The 22,453-nt window shown below is 40.5% G+C and overlaps 1 protein-coding gene across 1 annotated transcript in view; it reads right to left on the bottom strand.

Annotated features, from left to right (window-relative positions):
• The window catches only part of clstn2a (calsyntenin 2a), a 115,728-nt gene that overhangs the window by 28,139 nt on the left and 65,136 nt on the right, over positions 1-22,453 (bottom strand). Inside the window, exons 3-5 of the mRNA XM_068568771.1 lie at positions 6,347-6,542; positions 4,182-4,293; positions 3,884-3,980 (exon numbers count right to left, since the gene is read on the bottom strand). Coding sequence (XP_068424872.1) covers positions 3,884-3,980; positions 4,182-4,293; positions 6,347-6,542 — 405 coding nt within the window. The remainder of the gene's footprint in view (positions 1-3,883; positions 3,981-4,181; positions 4,294-6,346; positions 6,543-22,453) is intronic.

Raw genomic sequence — 22,453 nt, 5'->3', positions numbered from 1 at the left:
ATTCAGACAATCTTTTGGCATAAAATACTTAATTTTTCAAATTTTTTAACCAAATGACAATATTTTTTTGACTGAAACTCCTCCTAACATACCGATGATTTGTTTTATTGTGATTTTTGTTGCAGATTCTGATTCTTTAGGTCCTAATCTTTCCGAAAAGGTGTCTTATTGACGCTCCAGGAGGCACTTTTGTGGAATCTGGCTCATATCATGCTGGATGTTCATAGTCACGATCAAAATATCTTTTAAAAGGGATTTTTTTTTTGTCCCGAGACTTTGCTGATCAAATACATACAATAAAGACAAGTATTTCAATTATTTTAGGGTTCCTTGGACGACTCAAACACAGGAAGAAAACACTCAAAAGGAGGTCTGGAGACAAAATTGGTTCCACAGTTTTCAACGTGTTAATATCAGGTCAATAACCCACTAATCTTACTTCCTGAGAGCGGCCCCAAGTGGAGCGAGGACTACTTAACAGTAGCCACCACAGTTTGGCTTGACTATTTGGAAATAGTAGACAACACACACACACACACTCAACACACACACACACACACACACACATACTTCGATAGAGAAAGAGGAGAAGAGAGAGACTCCTGTGTATTTCATTGATTCCTTGACATTTTATATATTGGATGCCTTAAGCCCTGATAGCATGGGACTCGTATTACCTGGAGTCTTCAGGGGTTTCCCCCCCGGGCCTTCTACATGTTTTGAGGAGCCCAGCAAGTGTGAAAAAAATATTACGTGGATATCGATTCACTGGGGATTACACCCGAGGAAGACTGTTTGTAACAATCCTACAATATGTTTTACAGACCGAGCAACATGTTTACAATGCAGCTCATAGTCTCTTTAAACACATTCAGCTGCTGGCTGCTACTAATTCTATATATCTTAAAGAACGTTCAAGCAGGAAAAACACAAGACTACATTACTTTTCACTCGATTAAACACGTCATTTTCATGTGAGATGGATAAAGATGTTCCTCAAGATAAACAGGTGTTTTCAAAGCGAGGCCGTGTTGTTAGTTTAGTAATTCACAGTCCGTCTGAAGACCTATGAGGAAAAGTGAAGATATTTTGGTTGTTAGCATCTGGAGGCTTGCCTGTCACTCTGGTTGCTGTTGCTGAGGGTGGAGCAGAAAAGATGAAAAGAGAGAAAAAAGAGGGGAGGCCAGAGGAGAGGAGTTGCAGCGATCAATTCAGAGCACAGCAGTGCAGAAACGAGAAGAGAGAATCTTGAAATGTCAGAGAGAGAAAGGTGAAGAGGTCAACCAAACCTACAGTAAGTATGAGACCAAAGCTGGTGTGAACCACAGTTAAGGTATGGGATTTCAACCGTATGCCACTTTTTCAACAGGTAAGATGATATTTAAATTGAAAAGGGTATTTTTTGGGGGGTTAATTTGCAGGCTCCCTGAAACGTCTTCCTCTCTGGGTCGATGATGCCCACCATTTTCTTAATTTCCTGATAGTTATTAAAGGGACACCAATTATAGACATGGCGTTCAGTTTGTCACAAGGAGTGCTACTCAACTTGTGAACTCGGTTGCATAACGACTTACACGTGGCTCTGAGGGGACATTGCTAAAGTTTAGCTACACTGTGAGACATCTTCACTCAAGGCACCAGAGAACACTGCATTCCCTCACAGCACAAAAAAAGGTCAAATAGAAAGATGCAAAATAGAAAGATGCAAAATAGAAAGATGCAAACATATCTGGGTCAGCAGTACTTGCTATAGTGAAACATGCTATGTAGTATTAATTGTGTTGTGCTGTTCACCCTCCATGTGGTAAAATGCAGAGTATGTGTGAGAATGAAAAGGCATCTTAAAACGCGGGCGTGTCGACACACTGCAATTACAGCAATGTCAGCAAAAAAAAATGATTTTACCAATACGATCAACGCTGCATGTATTGTCATCTAAATTTAAACGATGTTGGATGTTGGCAAAGTTAATTCTATGTGTAATCATAACATAGCAAACAGGAGTTTAACTGGAGCTCAATTTGCCTGAAGGCACTGAGCAAACAACCACGTTGAAATTTGTTTTTCAAAACAAAGGTAATGTTGCTGGTTTTCTCCATTCTGTCTGTTTTAATTTAAATTGACTTGAATCAGAGATACATACTGCAGTAGTTTATTTACTTCTGGACGCTAACTTGCACTTTTCCTCAGCGCACATCATTACATCGCTCTATTAAGTGGGTCTAACCACTTCCCTGTGTGTGTTTGAGTGTTTCCCCAAACACTATTATTGTGCCTGGGAGAAGATGAAATCAAATGACTACTGTAAAATACAGTGAGGAAAAATACCAGGAGACAAAATAATAAATATGACCCTGAGAGAGAGAAAGAAAGAAATAATAAAGATGTGTACTTCTGTCTGATGTGTTGGTAGAATTGAAGTCACACACACACACACACACACACACACAAAGCCCTCCAGTCTCTCGTCAGTCTCGATAACGCTGCACTCAGATCAGCACAGCGTGAATGTGGAAGCTCAGCAAGGAGGCAGCGCAAATCCAAAAGCTGGAATTTTATATAGGCAGATGTGCTCAGAATAGCTCTCAATCAGAAATAAAGCACTCTCTCCCCCCAGTAGACGAGGACGGGTGTAAAAAAAAACAACAACACCACAACGAACAAAAGAAAATAAAAAAATAAAAGAAGAAGCTGTCAAAACTGAAGATGCATCTTCGGTGAGTAACTTTAGAGCTGCGATGGGCGCTGATGAAAAAGCTCCTTCCAGGATCACAACATTACTGCAATAAAAAGAAGAATCAGCCACACTTATCGACCTGCTTTTTCCTCACTGTATTTCTAGAATATTCATGTTTTTTGTGGTTTGGTGTACATCCATAAAAACAAGAGTGGAGCAGTGCTGTTGCACATACTCATTCAGGACATCGTTCATCATCATCCAGCACTAACAAACCTTGACTTAATATCATTTATCGTATTCTTTTCTTCACACGAGGTTGATCTGTTCATTGTTTGCCCGTCTCAGCATTGGTCATGTCTCTCTTTAGTAGATACTTGTTCAAACGAGGTTCAGACGACTGAAACATGTATTTCTACTTTCTATCCATACAGTTACCGTGCAGTTTGGGCTGTTTTAACACACAGTAAATGATTGGTAAAATATAAAGCCTTCATCCTAATTTGTTTCAGTTGAGAAAAGCAGTGATGAGATTTAGTAGCTGCTGATTTTTATTCTACTCACTGAAGGACTTCTCATCCGTGTTGGCTTAAAAGTTAATACTAAAAGATGCTCAATAGGTAACTCAGAGCGTACCTATGATTGAGGAACGGCCTCCACACGACTCAACACCCTCTCGCAGCTCACATTGCTGTGCGAGCTTTCAGGTATTTCTTAAGGGGGAACTGGAGAATGGGTGCTACTCCATCAGTATGAGAACATTGCAGCGGGCGGACATGAGCGAACCATTGTGGCACACTCATAAGCCGGCCCGGCCATGTCGACGTAGCGCAGGGAAGCTACAACACAAAGGGAGAGTGACGCCTATATTTGCTCAGGTTGACATGAATCCACTATATTCTTTCAAAGCGAATAGTTGTTTGCTGCTGTATTAGTCCTGCTCTGAATGCTGTACAATTATGTGTGTGCGTGCATGTAGGTGTGTGTGTGCGTCACATAATTAGTGGCCCTTCAATGTACTTGTATTTTATAAAAAACTTCCCGAGAATAACGCCTCGGGGCACGCCAACTGACTCTGGCTCCGCTATCCTAGTTTCCCCTCTCCCTATGACACACACTTCATACCTAATCACATCATTTATAACTACAGTCCAGTTTCTCCTTCAGCCGAGCCACATTCAAACACACACACACACACACACTTACCATTGCGGTCTATTGCAAATGGCGTCCCTGCCGTAACAATCTCGTAGTTGCAGATCTGGCTGTACTGCGGTGAACAGTCTTGGTCCCAAGCTTCCACCTGCAGATTATAACAGTGAGTTTCCTCACAGTTCTTGACCAACACTACTATAAACAATCACAATATATATAGTATTTTTTGTTGTAATCCTTCCTCAACTGCACATGAGTATGTCAGGGTGATTGTAGCACTACAATAATGATGCACAATGTAACAGAGCGAACTGAACAATACTAACTTTAACACATAATATTTAAATACCTGCAGAATGCTGTCGTAGATTTTGCCCTCTGTTACCGACGCCTTGTAAAGTGGCTCTCGAAACACGGGGCAGAACTCGTTGACGTCGTCCACCTGGATGTGAACCACGGCCCTGAGTGGAGGAAGCAAGGAAAGAAAGAGGGAGCAGAGAGGGAGGATGCAAAGAACGCGGAGTGGAAATGATTGATGGAGGAAAGGGAAGGAAAGGACAGAGGGAACGAAGAGATGGATGGAGGATGGTAGAGTGGAGAGAAGGAAAAATATCTCTCAGTCATTAGGGATCATTAAAGTTAATTAAGAACTAAAGTATTTTACTGTTTATCTTAAGAACGGTGGTTAGTTGAAGAGCGCGAGAGGAAAACAGTTCCTATGCCTTCAGGGGAAATGGATTCTTCCTGAAAATCATGATAGGAAAGAGAGTGATTAAAAGGTATTTCACATCTTGTTTATTGGTATTTCTTTGGGAAATTAGGTCCAATTACCATCTAATATCTAATCAAACTGTTACTTAAGGCGTGTCTAGTGACACAAGTTCATCGACCGCACAGCCTGCAAAGCCATATTGTTTTTCGAGGTGTTAGTTGGTGCCACTTCACCATGTATTCCCTCCTAGTCCGACGCAAACAGTCACACACATAAAGACCCAATCTCATCTGCTAGAAGAAACAGATATTATTAACTTTACACTCTTGAAAACATTTGTGCACTTAAGAATAGAAATGAAGCAATAATCTAGATCATATCATGAAATGTTCTCTCCCGGTGACCTTCGCTGACAACAACTTGCGGTTCATCTGAAGAAGCACATCTGGCTAATTAATGACATTAGCTTAATGAGGCCTATTTAGAATGTCATGCTGTGATAATGTCACACTCTTACACACGTACACGTCTTGTCATTCATCATCCAATGGCGAAATTCATCACAGATCCCTGAGCTGATAAATTTATCTCTCTCTCTCATCCTTCTTTTAGCACCAAGCCTGCAGCGGCCTATTTCCCTGTTCCTTGTCTCTGATTGAAGGACCAGAGGGTTTGATTTGCTGCTGTCCGATGCTATTCCGCCTGTCTGTCAATCTCATTCGCATAGCACTGTCCCCGCACACATAAAGACACACTTAATATCGATGGGCCATTAGAGGGACACATCCTGAGAGCAGAGGTGCAGGTCTCAGCTGTCGCTGCTGCAGTACGGAGAGCTCTCGGGGAAAAGAGGACGTAGAAACAGCAGATTTAAGGTCAATTTCCTCACTATTTTGAGCTGTAAAATATAAAAGTTATTTTTGTAAATGAATAATCATTTTGAAAGGGAGGGCTTATTGTATGAGGAACATTGTTGTAATCTTCGCCCGAGATGACACATTCAGGAATCATTTCATAATTTGTAGAAAGCGAGTAGAAAATACTTCAGTAACGTCAGTTTAATATAGTCGATAATAGTTTTGGTAAAGCTCAACTTATATAAGTTGTTTATCATTTCTGAGAACATAATAACTAAATAGGAGTAATTTATGCAGCTGCTTTTTGAGATAATATTTTTTGCATGTCATCTTTCTGTTAGTTTGTCCGCCCACTTTAAGTCAGAATCGTTCCGATAACAAAGTGAATCACGCAAAGATAAATAATAATTAGCAGTGTTTGACAGCTTTAACGCCGGGTCTGACAATTACCATTTTCATCACAGAGTTTTTAGCCAGAAAAAGAAGAAAGTTCAAAGAAAGAAAGAGACACAAATATGTCAAATAGTCGATGGAGGAAGTGTTGATAAGGTCACAATGTGTAAAGCTTTGCCTACAAAAATCTACAATGTTGTAAAAGATAAATACTGAAACACTTTTCTGACATTGTGTTTGAACAAATTAACATTTTAAGATTTAGACACAAATAATTTGTTGAAAGGCAAGTGTACTAAATTGTAATATACTGTAAGATATTTGTGTTATTTTTTAATTTTCACCAATATAGTTCGGATATTTATTTTGTCTGTTAAATGGTTTTCTTGTATGCCTGACATGACTAGAAAAACAAGTGAGAGACAGTATGTCTGTCACTTCTATTGAACCGGGAATAAACGCAGAAAGCTGTTGTTTGAGCAGAAACACACAGATTGACAGCTCAACTAAAAAAAAAAAACACAAAACAAGAACGAACGCCGGTTGACTCACTTGTGGGATTTCTTCCAGTCGGCCCCGCTGGGTCCGGCCCCGCAGTCGTAGGCCTGGATTATGAAGGTGTACTCTTTCTGGCTCTCGCAGTCCACGGCGCCACCGGCCCGCAGGACGCCCTCTCCCGATGTGCGATTCAACACCACCGCCTCAAACGGAGCATCCTGACCGAAGATCTTGAAGGCACAAATCTCCCCTTAAAAAAAAACAATGGAAAGATGCATAGATTATTATGGATGTGTTATATATTACAGTAACTTGACTTAGTGCTAGTCAGCACAACAACTGTCACACTGTGTGAGAGACGAAGTGTGAGGCTTTCCTTCATTTTCAGATTGACACTGCTTGAAAATATTGGTTAGCACTTAGCATTTAGCACTTTACATTTTAGTCCAAGTCTCATTGCTGGACGCTGTGATCTTTGTCAGCATGAGCTGCTCACAAAAAACACACAATATGCACACAGCTCCTGAGGTGTAGTGAGGAGAAAACACATTTCTGATACGTGTCAAACTGTGCCAGCTCGACAAAAGATTGAATTTGTCGTGTCCGCAGAGTGCTCCATTGTACGCACTGAGTGAATCGCGTTTGCCGAACATGTGTGTGTGTGTGTGTGTGGATCATGGTTGTGGGTCTCGAGTCATCTTTTGAGTTCATCCCCTGCACGAGTGTTCATTTCAGGGAACGGGGAACAAAAAGCCGGCGCACTGTGACCCTGTGCATGGCTGATATCTCTCAGAACATAGCGGGACACAGCAGCGACAAGAAGCTTCCCAGATAAGGGAATCCTCCTTGCATGCTCAAACCCTACAGACAAACACAAAGACAAAGTGACAAAGCCTCTGACTTCTTTTCACTTCTGTCTCCCCCATCCCGCCCTCCCTCCCATTGTCTTAATGTCCCACTGTAATGTGCAAAGTCTTTGATTTCCTCTCTCTGACTTCCTTTTAACCTTATTCAACTTTTCAAACCCCCTTCTTGGTTAAATAACGATGCTGCCGAGCAGAGTGGGTTTCCTTTAAGGTTGCAGCCGGCCTGCATGGACAAAGTGAGCAAATTTTGGCTTGGACGGGACCAAAGGAAGAGAAATCTGTTTTTTTTTTAACACCAGTGATTATAGTAAACTGCTGCAGCTCATATACACACACTTTGACTTAGTGTCGGGGAAGCAGGAAAAAGGTACTTCCACTTAACAGTTTGGGAAAGGACGCAAAACCATTTTCCGCTTCATTTGTTGTGGCAAATTCCCTTTTCTGGATTACATTTGAGAGGAGAACGTAACGGAGTCACGGAGCGGAGGAAGGACGGAGAGAGCCAAAGAAGAGGATGGAGAGAGAGAGAGAGAGAGAGATAGAGAGAGAGATGAGGAGGAATGTGATGTGCCAATGTATATGTAAATAGAAATGACAGAAATTCCAGATGGATTCCAACTGTGTCAGCAAATGTGCACTTTACACACACACACACTTCCTTTCCTGCCACAGTTTGCTTCTCACCGGCCTCGACCAGAGGGAACACTAACATGTCACCCTGTTGTGGTGTGTGGATGAAGGGAAGGCTAATCTTTTGGCCCGTACTTCACAAGGGAACGGGGTCGCTTTTTCAAAGCGAGCGTCGTAGAGTCGGCCTGTTGCTCTGGCAGATTGAGAGCAACGTGCAAGAGTCAGCGTTCCTCCGAAATAGTCTCGTTTCCATAGAAAGCTTGCGCGGCATGAACTGGATTGACAGGGAATCTTAAGCTGTCGGGGAACATGTATTTCACGGGATGTTAAATTGCCAATTTAATGGAAAAGGACAAGATGAAAGCCGCTAATGAGAAAATGATACTCCACAACATTGTCACACGGAGCCAAAACTAATTTATCTATTCTTACCGGAAGGAACAGGCGTTGACAGAGCATTTAATTTCTTACTAGGTTTTTGTTATTTGTTGGATTTAACAATTGCTTACACTTAATTGTTTTATATGCATGAACGTTTTTAAAGGGGTGGAAAAAATGTTATGTCAAATGTAGTGCAAGTCCAATTGGCTGAATCAGCGTGACATATTTTCCTGAAGGCCATTTGTATAGATATTTTTATATCCCATTTGTTAAACTCTCATTTGTACCGCTCGGTTGTTGTGATTACTTTCACTTTATGTGAGCACTTTGTGTGTTTTTGTAATTTGAATCAACCGCACAACAATTTCAGATTTCAATTAAAGCAAGAGGGGCCTCCGGCGTCCTCCCAAAGACACGCAGCTCGGGTTAATTGGACTCTAAATTGCCCGTAGGTGTGAATGTGAGTGTGAATGGTCGTCTGTCTCTATGTCGCTCTGCGTTGGACTGGCGACTCGTCCACAAGTGAACGCTGCCTTCACATTGACGGCTAGGATCGGCTCCAGCGTCCCGCGACCCTAAACAGGATAAGTGGTTTGGATAATGGATTAATGGATGCACACATTTTGGTGCCATTAAAAAAAAATATTGAATGAATCCAAAAGGTGTCAAATCTGAATCAGAATCAGCTTTAATGGCCGTGTAAATGTTCACGTACATGGAATTTTCTTTGCTCTTCGTACATATACAAAAGATAAATATAAAAGACAAAAAAAAAACCAGGAAAACAGTAAACAGTGGTTCAGAAAGTGCAGATAGTGCATCTGTAAGTGATAATGATATAAATAGCGTTACGATAAGATTCAAACAACCCCTACACTGATTGTTGTTCCTACTATAAAATGCATCATATGCATTTTTCTTAAAAACGTAATACAAACACAGTGTTGGTTGCGGTGGCGTGCGTATTTAATGTTGTGTACAAAGTTGTTCACAGCATTTAATGACATGTAAACCACTTGAGTAGTTAACCAGAAGAAATTGACTTTCTACATGTAAATAATTTGTTATATATAATCAACTTTATCATCTCTGGGCGTGTTTTTTTCTGTTTTACCAAGCTTTTACTACAAAGGCAAAAATTAAACATGAATGGAAAAATAAAACCTAGGTTCAGATTAGAAGATGAAAACATCTTTTAATTGAAAATCACAGGAAAAAAAAACATTAACGAGAGCGTTGCTCCATTAAAGTCCCTCAGTATATCCAATACTTTGTTCAGATTATTCTTCAGGCCTGCTCTACTGATCTCCCGATGCAAAAAAAAAACCTATATAACTATGCCAACACGCTCATTACAATGCAAGCAAGACCCAGTGTACAGTGTAAAAAGACAAACTGGGTTCAGGACCTCTGATTTAAATTGCTGTCTTCTTCTGGAGGTTTCGGGCGATTCACTCGCTGATGCCAAGAAAAAAAACAATTATGTAAAGTCGACAGGCTGGTTCAGTCCTTTGGGTTAAAGGATGAGGTGCAATTGTGTTTCATCAGCATGAAAAGCACAAAAATATGTCATGCTGCTTAATAATGTGACCCACAGGTAACATGAGTGGAAAGAATAAGACCTTGAATTCACATCTGTAAAGAGTAAAGAGCAAATACTTCACTAATTAGTGTTTACTCGGGAGGTTTTGAGCCGTTAGCATGTGATGCATCACCTTGCGTCATGATTGTGATTCTGCGACCTGCACAGCGACATTTAAGGAGTGACTTTCCAAAGTACTGGAATCCTCCAGTGAGCCCTCTTTTTCTCAGTCGAGCCTCGACAGAGAAAAAGAGGAAATTCAATCATGTTAATTCCTCTTCCTAATCAAATACTGTCGTGACTCCATCTGTTGTGTCTGTGCCCATATGTCTGTCTCTGCGTAGAGCATTAGACATAAAAGCTTCAGTATCAAGATTTGACCGTAGACGTGCGTGTGTGTGTGTGTGTGTGTGTGTGTGTGTGTGTGTGTGTGTGTGTGTGAGATGAACTGTAAGACCTTGATTAAAGTGAGTTTCTAAGCAGAGTATCAGGCGGTTTTAAGCCCTGATTCCTTAACTCTGCTGCCCTCAGTAGTACTGAGATCACACTCACTCCTGTTCCTCTTGTTTAATTAATCACTGGATTACACTTCATGTCACTGACACGCAGATACACCCCAGCAGCATGCATGCACAATATACATTATTATTGACTTCATACATTAATGAATTAATTCCATAGAAAACATCCGAAAATACACACAATGGATAAAAAATTACATTTCATGAACTCAGCTTTTGCTTGTTTTTTGCTCTGTGGTTTTTCGTGGTTAGAGTTAAAAAATATATTGAAAATATTAAGATTCTATCATCCATCTAAATGTGTCTTTTTTGACCAAAAATATATTAAGAAAATCAAAAATGTCACCAGATCGTTGGTGAGATGAGTGTTTTTCCGGTTTAATCTGTTGTGCGTGTTATTGTAGACATAAGAGATTTCCTCCATGGAGATGTAAATACCCCAGAGGCACGTAGAGCACATGGCTGTGTGTGAGCAAACAAGTGTGTGTGTGTGTGTGTGTTAAATTCTCTCTTGCTCTGGAGCTTCAATCACTCCAACTAACTTCTCAAAATAAAGACAATTTATACCTGAGAACTAACTTTCTATAGCTTCCAAACTTTCTGCAGACTGACTGAATATGTTTGCATTGTCAGACTTATGGATGTTATGTTTACTCCTACTGTTCCATACACTCGCTATTGTCGGTATGAGTCTGATGCAATGCAATGCAATGCAATGCAATGTAACACTTATATAACAGAGACAGTATGTTTTATTTCAGATATTTCTAAGTGGTATTTCGCACTGAGAAATATTGTAAAAAAAACATATTTTTCGTATGTGTTGTTTAATGATTATCCATCTTGGGTTATCTCACCTTCTCATCTTGATTCCATAGAAATCTAAACAAACTTCTTCTTCTGTGCATTATATTAGTTAGACAATTATGTGAGAATTATTCAAAAATATGGGATAAAGTCTTGAAGGAAAGACATTCATTTTAATCAATACATGTAGTCTTTTTATTATGTTACATTCTATTATCAATAAGGATTAACACATTTGACTTTTTTGTCTATTAAATTGTTATCCAGGTATTTGAGTAGAAAAGAAATGTGTAGTTTAGTGAGTGAGGTCGAAAGAGGAAGATGAGGATGACAACAAGTGAGGCCTCACAGCCTTCCACTAACCTTCCTCCTGTTGGCTTTAAACGGGATTTTCTTCTGCTTTGAGGTTGATGAGGACACGATGAGGACACTTAGCGGCAGGCAGTTAACTCAAGGATATGTTTTCAAATGTCAGTGACGTCTCAATAGATTTGTTTCTTCCTTCTCTTAATGCATCTTCACTCAAAGCTTTACTCCACTACTTAACACCAAAGACCCTCCTGAACAAGAAACACATCGCCAGAAGCAAAAGGTGATCGATTAGAAAAGTCGTGACATAATATTGGAGAAAAAGAAAATGTCTTCAACTCTTTAAATATCAACAAATGCAAACTAAATAAACGAGGTATAGCCTTTAGCCAGTATTGACATACTTTATAGAGTTATTCAGAATCAGCTTTAATGGACATGTGTGTTTTTCACGTACATGGGATTTGACTCTGGTTTCACTTAGCTCTTCGTACTTATACATAATAATAAAAAAAAGGTCAAAAAGGTGCAAATAGTGCAGATGGAGGTGTCTGATTAATTGATTCAGAATCAATTTACAACAGTAAAATATCTCCTGAAAGGTTTTTCAATGAGCGATCATTGGCAAAAACTGAAAAAAAATAAATAATTCTCCTCCAGAAATCCCCACAATTTAAACGTAAACTAATGAAATAAAACATCTCCATTAAATTATCAAGCGTCAGGCTAGTTTTGACACAACGCGTGTGTTTGTGTGTGTTTGTGTGTGTGTGTGTTGCATGCATTTATTGACCGGCGCAGTCACAGCAGGCTCACGGTCGGTTAAAGAGAGACATGCAGGAGCGATTCATCACAGCCTCACTGGGCTCCTTCAGAAAGCCGGCCACTTCCTAATTGCATTTGGGAGATTGTCGCACTATCCACTTGACCTCAGGGTGACAAATCAACAGTTCACACAGTCAGGAGGCCAACGCACACACACACACACACACACACACACACACACACACACACACTTTTCTACTTCCACCCAGTGCCGCTGAAACCTTTGATGCCACAATATAGGAAAGAGGAGAATTCAATACCTCAGACAAAACCCATTCATTCTGCTGGGGGCTCTGGTGGTCTGCAATGCAATTAGTGTTAATTGCAGCCTCTGAAGTCGTGGGATTAGAATTCATCGGATGAACTGTGGCCGTCAGTGTTGCCTGTTAATTGAACTGTGTGAAGATGCGGTTGTGTGACTTAAATACTGAAGAGAAAAAGCTGTAAAAAGCTTTTTGGTTAAGTGCTCATAACGGATACGAACGAGTGTTTTGAGTGACTGAAGTCAGACACAACAATGAGCAGTTAAATAAAAGGCTACTCGAGACTGAAAGATTGTAGGGTTGAGTGAGCAATACCTCGCATTCAGCTCGGTGCTTAACCACACAATTCTAGAGGGACGATATGTAAACAGAAAACAGAAAATGCAGGTAGGAAGTTAAGCGGGAAATTGTGCGAATTGTGTGCGGCGTCTGGCCGAACACATCAAACATTGAACCACAAAGCTTAGTTATTCACTTCGGCTGTTCGCAGACAAAACTAATCTGAGCTCGGGCACGAGAGCCCCCGTCCAAATGGAAACAGATCACCGGAGAAATTGCGGAGAACACCGCTGACATGTAGGACAGAGGAGGTCAAAGAAGAGGATTAAAACACGGGGAGAGGAGAAGCTGCAGGAGATAAAGGAGGAAGGACAAAGAGGAGCTAACTAGCGTGTGAGATAACTAATGCAGGTATAAATACCAGGACTAACCTCTTGAGTGTATCAGTGTGCTTCCCCATCCTCTTCCTTATCTTCTCATTCTCATGTTACTTGTTATTTCCTCTGTAGCTTATTTCACAGCGGAAAGCAATTATCCAGCTCTTAACATCAACACTACCTCGCCCGCCCCGAAACATCTCAATCACTCTAGTTTCCACCTTCTTTTTCACCTTCCTCCCTTCCTCCTTTGTTCCACAGTCACCTGCTGTTCGCCACAGCTGAAACAACTCTTCCCATCTACTTTCAGTGGACAACATTTCACGAGTAAGTAAAACCCCAAAAATGCATCTGCTTTAGGTCTGGCTTGTTGCAGGGAGCAGTTTGTAATGTTCAATTACTTTGTTCTGATTCACTTTATTAACCTTTGTAGAGTGAATGTCCACACGTTGTGCTATGATTTGGGAGAAGTTTAGACTTTACAGCTGCATCAATTCAAAGAAATAATCATCCTGAAAGTGCTTTTTTTTCTGAGCGGACCTGAAAACCATTTCATTTCTGCTGTGTCTCATAACCAGTAACATAGAGACTGATATTTACACGTCTTAACACAATCTCACATGTGTAGCCTTTTGTTATAACACCAACATTACTCAGCTAGCCCTAGTGGTTGCAGAGATACACCCTTTTTAGTTTGGGTGTGCAATTTTCAGGCAGAGGCCTAAGCAGAGTGACATTCAAAAAAAAAAAAGTGTGATTCTTTTCTTTCTACGTTTTGCACACCCCTGTGTGGCTGGCGTGGTTGCTTCTGAGATAATCACAGACTGTGAGGTACAGCGGGGAGCCTCCATAAGCCTCTGAGCTGTAAATGTCACAGTGTCTCTGACGATGACCTCTGTCCGCTCAATAGGAAAAGGACGCGGCCCATTGGTTTATAGAAGACACACCCAAATATTCATGCATATTCTCCTCACTGCACACAAATACACAAACACACGTACGCTCACACACGAGCCAAAGCGGTGATGGTGTAAGCACGCTTTTTATTGCAGAATTACAGTTTTTAAGCAACCAAAAGTGAATTATTACAAATATTTATGACATTGGTTTGTTTCCTGCTTCACAAATTTAAGCCAAGCTTAAGTCCCGCTTGTCCCGCTGCTAGCCAGCATCTCTCTCTCCCCTCGTTTCCAGTCTGCTACTTCACTGTTAACTGTCAAATAAAAGCCAATGAGTTATTTTACTCGATTCATTTTTCTCTAAATTGATTGGTGTCGCTGGCATGAGGCCACTGCAGCGTTATGGTTCCTCAGACTAACTCTGTCTTTTTCCTCAAAACAAATGTTGACACCAGTAACAGAACAGCAAGAGCCAGACCTGCACTTATCATACATTTATTGAAAATGTGTTCTCGTGTCCCTCTGATCAGTCCTTACTTTAACCTCAACCACACAAGTCCAGCCTAAAATACAGCTACACATAGTCAATTATCACTGGTGATGTAACAGCCTATTAAATGGTATGAAAAAATAATACAAATGCCAAATTCATTTTGAAAATTGACCTGTTACAGGGCTCCACAAGAACCTAATCACGGATCTGGACTAAATGTAAAAACACAACAGATTGTGTTTATTTTATTAAGTCGTGACCGAAACGCACACTGCACATAAATATACGATTTATAAACTAATATAGCTATTCTCATGCAACGGTCCTCCAATAGGTCCTGTAATGTCTGCCCTGTGTGATATGGTAAGAACGAGGCATTGCTCATCGCCTCTTGAAACAGACAGAACCAATTAATACCCGACAGAAATTAATTAATTGGTGTCTTTTGTGTCACACTTGTTCTCATTTTCTCTCTCACATGGCCGTTTCTCTTGAGTTAAACTATAGTGTTAAATTGTTAAAGCAAACAACAGGGAAATCCGCTAAAGCAGGATTATTAAAAACGACATAACTGAACCGTCATTCAGGGGGACAAGCAGGGGTGTGTGCTGTGTGTGTGTGTGTGTGGGGGGGGACATTCATCAGGTACATTTAGAAAACACCTTGAGACGATGTAATGAGCAGTGTAATTCTGATATGCCGCGGCGGTTAAGATAACCTAATCTGTCACCTTTCATCGATCTCTGCATGCTAGTTATGTTTGTCATAACAGACGACAGGAAATATCTCATGCATGCAACGCTGTCATGTTTGATCATTTGTCAACTCCTCAGCTGAGGAAGGTGTCTTTCTTTGGGAGTTTTTTAGAGACAATTCATTTATAAAGATGTCCGACCGTGAGTCACAGTGTGAAACTGGAAGAGAACGACCAGTTTGTGTGCACACCAGTGAGTTTCAGTCTTGGTGCACGTTAAGAAGTCACATTAACTTAGTGTTGGTATATACTGTGACAACATTTACAAGGTAGAACGGGAACATTAAATGTCATTAAACATATACGTGAAACAAAACAAACTACACAAAGCGGAGTGGAAATCATGATCTTGGAACAGGTGCCGATACCACGTCAATGATTTGCAATCCTTTTTAGTATTTAACCCCAAACGGCTGTGAGGACTGTACACCTTGTGTATACTGTCACATGAAAAGAAATATTGTGAGTAAAGTGACACGCTGCCAGAAGCCATTTTAACCATTACCGGATGATTCAAGACTATTTCTTGAGACGAGCACACATCTGTTTTCCCACGTTTATGAATTCCCGCACCAGAACCTGTCACCACATAATACCTCAGCCCATATGGACTGTGAGCTCTTGAAACCCGCCACCTTATAGCCACAGCTGTGATGAAGTGAAATGACAGAAAAAAGGTCAACGAAAGGTCTTAGAAGGGCAGGAAGAGGTTGATATTTGTTCATTCGTTTGTGCCATGGGAGGCAGAGAATCATAGACAAGGGAGTTTTCCTTTGTCCCTCTTCTCGCAGCTTTTTCACTTTGACTTTATTCTCACATACTCTCTCACAATTAGCAGAGATGAAGAGATCCTCAGGAGTGTTACACCAGAGGAAAAACCAATGCCAGAATATTAATAACACATCTGTAAATTAGTTCAGAAGCTGCAGGGCTTTAGCGCTCAGGGCGTCATGCTTTACATACCACGGCTATACAGCACATAGATCTTAAGCACTAAATGAAGTGAACTAAATCTGTATTTATCTCGCTAATTATTGAATAAAATGAACAATAAAACCTCCCTGCTCAAATGATTAAACTTTAATACCTGTTGCTCTGTCGTCTTCCTGGAAGCGACACACTCAAAGGGCATTTGATCCGTATTTACTACATTAACTACTATCACCACCAATGTTTCCCAGATTTTAAAAGAGGAGAAAAAAATCTCCCGTAGTTTCCTTACGATCACTTCACGAGTAGAACGATGTTCTCTTCATTCGTCCACATGTCTGAACAATGGCCGACAGAGAGCTTTGAAAACTTTTCTCAATGCAGTTCAGCGTCGCAGCGACGCTCAAAAATACTTAACGGACATCTTCATACAATATATCTGTATTGTGAAAAGTAATTTCCTGCTACAGTGGTCTGCCTGCAGTCATTTGCAGCCAGGAGAGTGGCTGTGAGTATATGTTAGCTCGAACTCTGACTTAGTTCTGTTCAGCGCTTGACTGATGGCCCTCGCTGCCCTCATCCATTACTCTGTCACTCGTTTGGAATTGCCTTTCACACAATCTGGCACTTCTGGAAAAGTGAGCGTTCCCTTTTTTTTCTCCGTCGGGATGGCTGAAAGAAGGCGTATAGTGGCAGGTGTAGACGCAGGGAAAATCTTATTTCAATTGCTGTCGGGATCCTGTCGGACCACTTCAGAGGTGCTGGGGCTTTTGCACTGTGATTAGTATTCCAAAAAACTGTGAGGAAAAACACAACTGAGGAAGAGTGGAGGGAAACAAGATATGCTGCAGAAATAAAACTAGAGAAGACGAATGTTGCCAGAGAGAAATCTGGACATATGACAATGTCTCATTACACTCGCTCTTTTTGTCTGGGTGTTGGAAATGACACTGACATGACGCGAGGAAGAGATACGGATGGATCGAGAAATGTATGTTTACAACATGCTGGGTTTTGTGTAGAGTTTTGAGTCCGTCCATGTGGACGTTTAGCCTATAAATACAGTATACATAAATATGCTTTTAGCTTGTATGTCTCCTGCCTGTGATATTGAAGTAATTCTCTTCACACTGCGTCAAGGGCAGTCTCTCCAGCCTCTCGCCCTCCACTCTGTCTCTGTGTGTGGGCCTGGTGACATGACAGCTCATTCCCAGACACTATTAATGACGGAGCTCCCGTTCTCCAGCGCTGACTATCATCTATCACCCAGAGCCAGACCGGCCATCAATATTCCACTAAATTACAACCTGCTGCATAAGACATAAAATAGGGTAATGGGCTGAAAATTAGCCAATTACAAACATTACACTGCCATAATTGACCCTGGAGACCCATGTCCAGCAGTACACACTCTGCCTTAAGGTTACGTGTGTGTGTGTGTGTGTGTGTGTGTTTGTGTGTGTTTCAGGCACTTAATTAGGAGGAGATTGGACCATGAGGATGAAATCTAATTTATTGAACAGCAGCAATCTAACAGTTGACTGACAGTAAACTGGGAGCATTTGGGAGAAGTAAATAGCTGAGATGCTGAGAGTAGAAAAATAGTTTTAAAAAAAGAATAGCAGGTGGGAAAGATGATGATGATTTGGGGGAAGGAAACAATAACTAAAACAAGAATAAGGGAGCAAGTAAACCAGAGTAAACCGTCACCAAGATGGGCCGACAATAAATTAAGAGAGGAACACGGAGCGAGACAGTATACAAGACATAAACCTGAATAAACCATAACATAATCAACAAAAAATGTCCCCAAATCTTCACAAGAGCACCTCGGCTTCAAAGTATACACAGATTGTACACACTTAAAATAACTCCCCATCATGACGACGCCAAACATGAGGGTGAGTTGACTCTCAGGAAGTTGAAAGGCTTATTCAAAACAGCAAACACTGTACCATGGAAATATCTCCTCACACACCTTGGGGAATGACCAGAAGATGTGAGTTAAAGTCTCATCCTCCGACTCATCTTCATCACATTTAGGGGGTAGTTTTTGTTCAGCTTGACTGAGGAGTTATTCTTACCAGCTCTGTAATCCACCAGTTAGTCTACACGGGAAAAAAAAATTCTTCTGCATCATCTCGGTTTCTAACGGCCGATCCGCTGGTTGAACACAGCCCCATGAAAAATGCGACATCAATTAAAACTTTTCTGTCCTCCAGTAATCCCCTCAGGACGGTCCCTTCCTGGCCGTCCGCCCCCAGCGGCTCCATCCAACACACTGGGTAAATGAGGGGAACGGTTGTGTGTGTCATCTCCTTTTTAATGAGTCTGGCCCGGGGCTCTGCATCATTAAATACGATACAGGTAGATGTGTCGCGGTGATGAGCAATATGATGGGATGGATATTGTTCAGGTTACAATATATGGTGTTTTTTTCATAAACAAAAGCTTTACTTTTAAAACAAATTTGCAAATCTTTATCAGGATCACGTTCATGGAGCGATATGAAGATTAAAGAGGCAACTATTTAGCTCCAACTGTGTGTTTTTCCTTCAGTTTAATGCATTTCATGTACTATGAATATTAAGAGTAAGAAGAATATAAAAACAGACCACACCACTTTGTCTCTTGTATGTATTAGTCCTCATTTATTTATTAGTCTTTATATCTCTTTCGCTCTCTATAATCTCAAGGTCTCTCATGCTGAAGCATCATTGAATCAAAAAGGCTGTTCATCTGTTTCACCTTGACAGAAAGCTGAAAGACATCCATCAGGTTTAAACCACATTTTTCGAATCTGGTCTGTGACCTTGTGTCTAAACTAAAATAGTCGATCATTTCAAGTGATCGGAGTGTGTTGAACAGCGAGAGAAACTTCCTTGTTGTCACTCCACCTCAACAGGTTCAGCTATCCTTCATGACTCATCTCACCTTTGACGGTCAGGTCATACCCCTCTCCTCCCCAGGTCAATAATCTGGGAGTTTGACCCTCACCTGACGTTTAATGACCATTTAAAATACCAGTGCAAAACCTGCTTTTATCAAAAGAGCAGAAACTGGCGTCAAATTTCATGTATGTGAAAATGTACATGGCCATTAAAGCTGATTATTATTACTATTAAAAAGAATCACATCCTAAAGAGTCTTATACTTGAAAATACAGTTATTCATACAATAATAAAACAAACCTCCCCTATTAACTTTTACCGATTTGAGATCTAATGAAAAACTCGCTTGACTGGATGGGACCACAACGGAGCGCTGAGTCAGCACCAATGAGAGAGGGACGGGGTAGAGTTCAGGATCCTCGATTATGGAGGATAAAGTTAGTCTGTGTGACTGTCGTACACAGGTCCAAAAGCCAGATTATCTTATTTTATGCTCACATGAACAAGGCAAATGGAGCGAGGAGGATATGCAAATTGATATCTAATTGGCCTGTCAGAATACTGAGGCCCTGTCAAGACACTGAGAGAGAGAGAGAGAGAGAGAGAGAGAGAGAGAGAGAGAGAGAGAGAGAGAGAGTGAGAGAGAGAGAGAATTGCTGGATTAGTTTCAGCTGCCATTCACTGCACAATTCATTAAGTAATTACAGCTCACATGAGGATCATGGGTCAGTGCTCGATATCCTTGAAGAGTAGGTTTTTTCAGCTGTCATTTTGAGAGGAAAAAAGATAGAGAGCCTCTCTCGTTGCTTCTCTAGCTGAGACCTTTTGTAAGTCTCCCACAACTAAAAACACAGACGTGGCCAGTGATCAAGTTTCCATTGGCTTCCCTCCAATGCAGACGGCACGAGGAGGACAGATTTGAATGCAGAGGAGGTGACAAGAAACTAAAGTAAAACAAAATATGAAAACAGTAGTAAATCTGTGTACTCTTTACTTTATGATAAAATAGTAATAAATGGAAATCAGTGGGTGTGTTATCAACACATTTATTAGCACTGAGCCATAGAGCCAGCAGAGCTATTGTCAAACATGCAAACTGTGCATCATATAGTAGTTTATTTCATTTAGTAGTGAGTTTTCTCTCTGTTAATAATTCACTAACTATTAGCTTTTTATCCATAAATGTTGTGCTTCGTCTGTCCAGCTGTCTGATCTTGCACGGTATATATTCAGTTTGAAATAGTGGCATATCGCTCAAGATTCTGAGTAATTTAGTAGGTAATTTTTTATAAAAGATGTGAAGTGTGTGCCCTTTATGTATTGATGTTGTTGTGGTACAAGGTGAAAAACATGGAGGCAAGCTTCCCCATATTTGTAAAGGAGAAAGTCAAACATGAAAATTATATCTTTTCAATTAATAAGCACGCTGCCACAGACAGAAGACCATGTTTTCAGAGGATTCAATATAATCTCATAGACACCAAACACACATAAATACATACAAACTAAGTCTCGGCTCATTACGAGTGAACACACACACACACACACACACACACACATACATACACAAAAAAAAAAAGAGAGAGCGATCGAGAAATTGAGAATCATCACATGATGTCAAGGAATGAGAAACTAATCCAGTGCGGAATAGAAAGAGAGGGTAATAGGGTAATAAGGGACGGGACCGGGTCTTCTACGAAATCAATCAGAGGCTAAAAGGTTGTTTGATGCTGTGAACAACTTGACAATGCATTGATGACGGAGCTCCAGCGGAGCATCACTGGACGAGTAATTACTCTGACCATCCTATATGGATCCAATTAGCTCGGAGAGGCCCGGTGATTCCTATCAAGTCCACGACTTTCCTCGTTTATCAGTGTTCCAGAAGACAATACCAACTTGTTCCTGGAGTTTTTTCAGTAACTTTCAGGGCTGGTTTCTTATTTTTTTCATTAGACGAGTTGCTCAGATCTAAAAAAAAAATTAAAAAGCAGGTATGTGCCATTTATTTCAGCCAATGAAACAATCCTTCCTCTTCCCCATTACTTAAACTTTAGATTTTACTGAAACAAAACAAGGATGCGATCGGTCTCGGTTGAGAGCAGCTCAACTCAATAATGCAGAATACAAGATGACATATCAGCAATATTGAATAAGGTCGTACACTCCATCTGTCTCAAGCCCCACATTGAATGCAAAAGAACAAACACCTTAATAACTCTGTGCGAGACTCATGGTGAAGATGGGTGGTAAAGGAGATAGAGCAAGCGCAATCCTTTACAGCTTCTTGACAACTGAAGGCAACAAGCGGGATGAAACAAACGTCAACATTCGAGAGGCAGTCGACCTGGAAGAAAACAGATAAAACACACAACACCTGCAGGTCAAAGGGCCACAAGACCACAACACTTCCACAACATGGTGCAACCACTACCTCTAGCGCGAAAACACATTTAAGAAACCTCGTTCCTATGTAGTCGTCTTGCAGATAATTAGATACATATCTAGATGTAATGGTCCGCAATTCAAAACAAAAATGCTCCAGGATAAATGTGCACAGCAGAGATTTAAATCTGAATAAATCATTTCCTGCTCTCTATCTTTGCTTCTTTCTCTCATCCCTCTTTCTAACATTTGCGCTCTCTCTCTATGTTCTCTCATTTTGATTCTACTCTTAATGTCCTGTCCTTCTTTGTAGATTGTAATAATATGCCATCCCGCTGTTCCTTTGCAGATGACAAATGTTTTTTTGTCACGGTGGCATTGATTCTGTACAAAAGAAAAACACAAAACAACTCTCAGCATAAGAGCATCAGGTACTGATTAGAACTTGACTTTCCCTCTAGCAGTTGTAATTATGACTGACGAGCTGTGGACCACTTCATATTTGTGTTTTCATTGCACCAACAGGAAGCTAACTTCAGTCAGGAGGGCATAACAAAAAATAACAATTAATACAAAACAGTAAATACTTGAGTTTCCTGCAACAGGAACGTGGAAGTGATTGACTCTTTGTCTTTAGCATCGGCTACATTTAAACATTGTTGCCCTTGAAAAAGAAAGTTTTTAACCTGAAGTCCTCCACAACAATGAGAATCATTATGTAGACTTATAATACGTCATCTTCCTCTCTTAAAACTGTAAAAAGCTGAATAAATGTCAAGATAAGATGCCACTGTATTAAAAAAACGAATGAATAATAATAATCATACTTTAATTTTATATCGCACTTTTCTAAATACTCCAAAGATCTTAAAAGATCATTGATGAAGAGCAGTTTCCTCCCTTAATTATATTCATTTCTGAGGTAAATCTGCTGTACTTTGACATTTCATCACTGGAAATGAAATAATT

Source organism: Clinocottus analis, unplaced genomic scaffold (assembly GCF_023055335.1).
Source record: "Clinocottus analis isolate CAN_PGR_092001 unplaced genomic scaffold, fCliAna1.0.p SCAF_11, whole genome shotgun sequence".
In the NCBI taxonomy this organism is placed as follows: Eukaryota; Metazoa; Chordata; class Actinopteri; order Perciformes; family Cottidae; genus Clinocottus; species Clinocottus analis.
The sequence above is the reverse complement of the archived record's forward strand: the minus strand, read 5'-3'. Positions and strand labels throughout refer to the sequence as shown.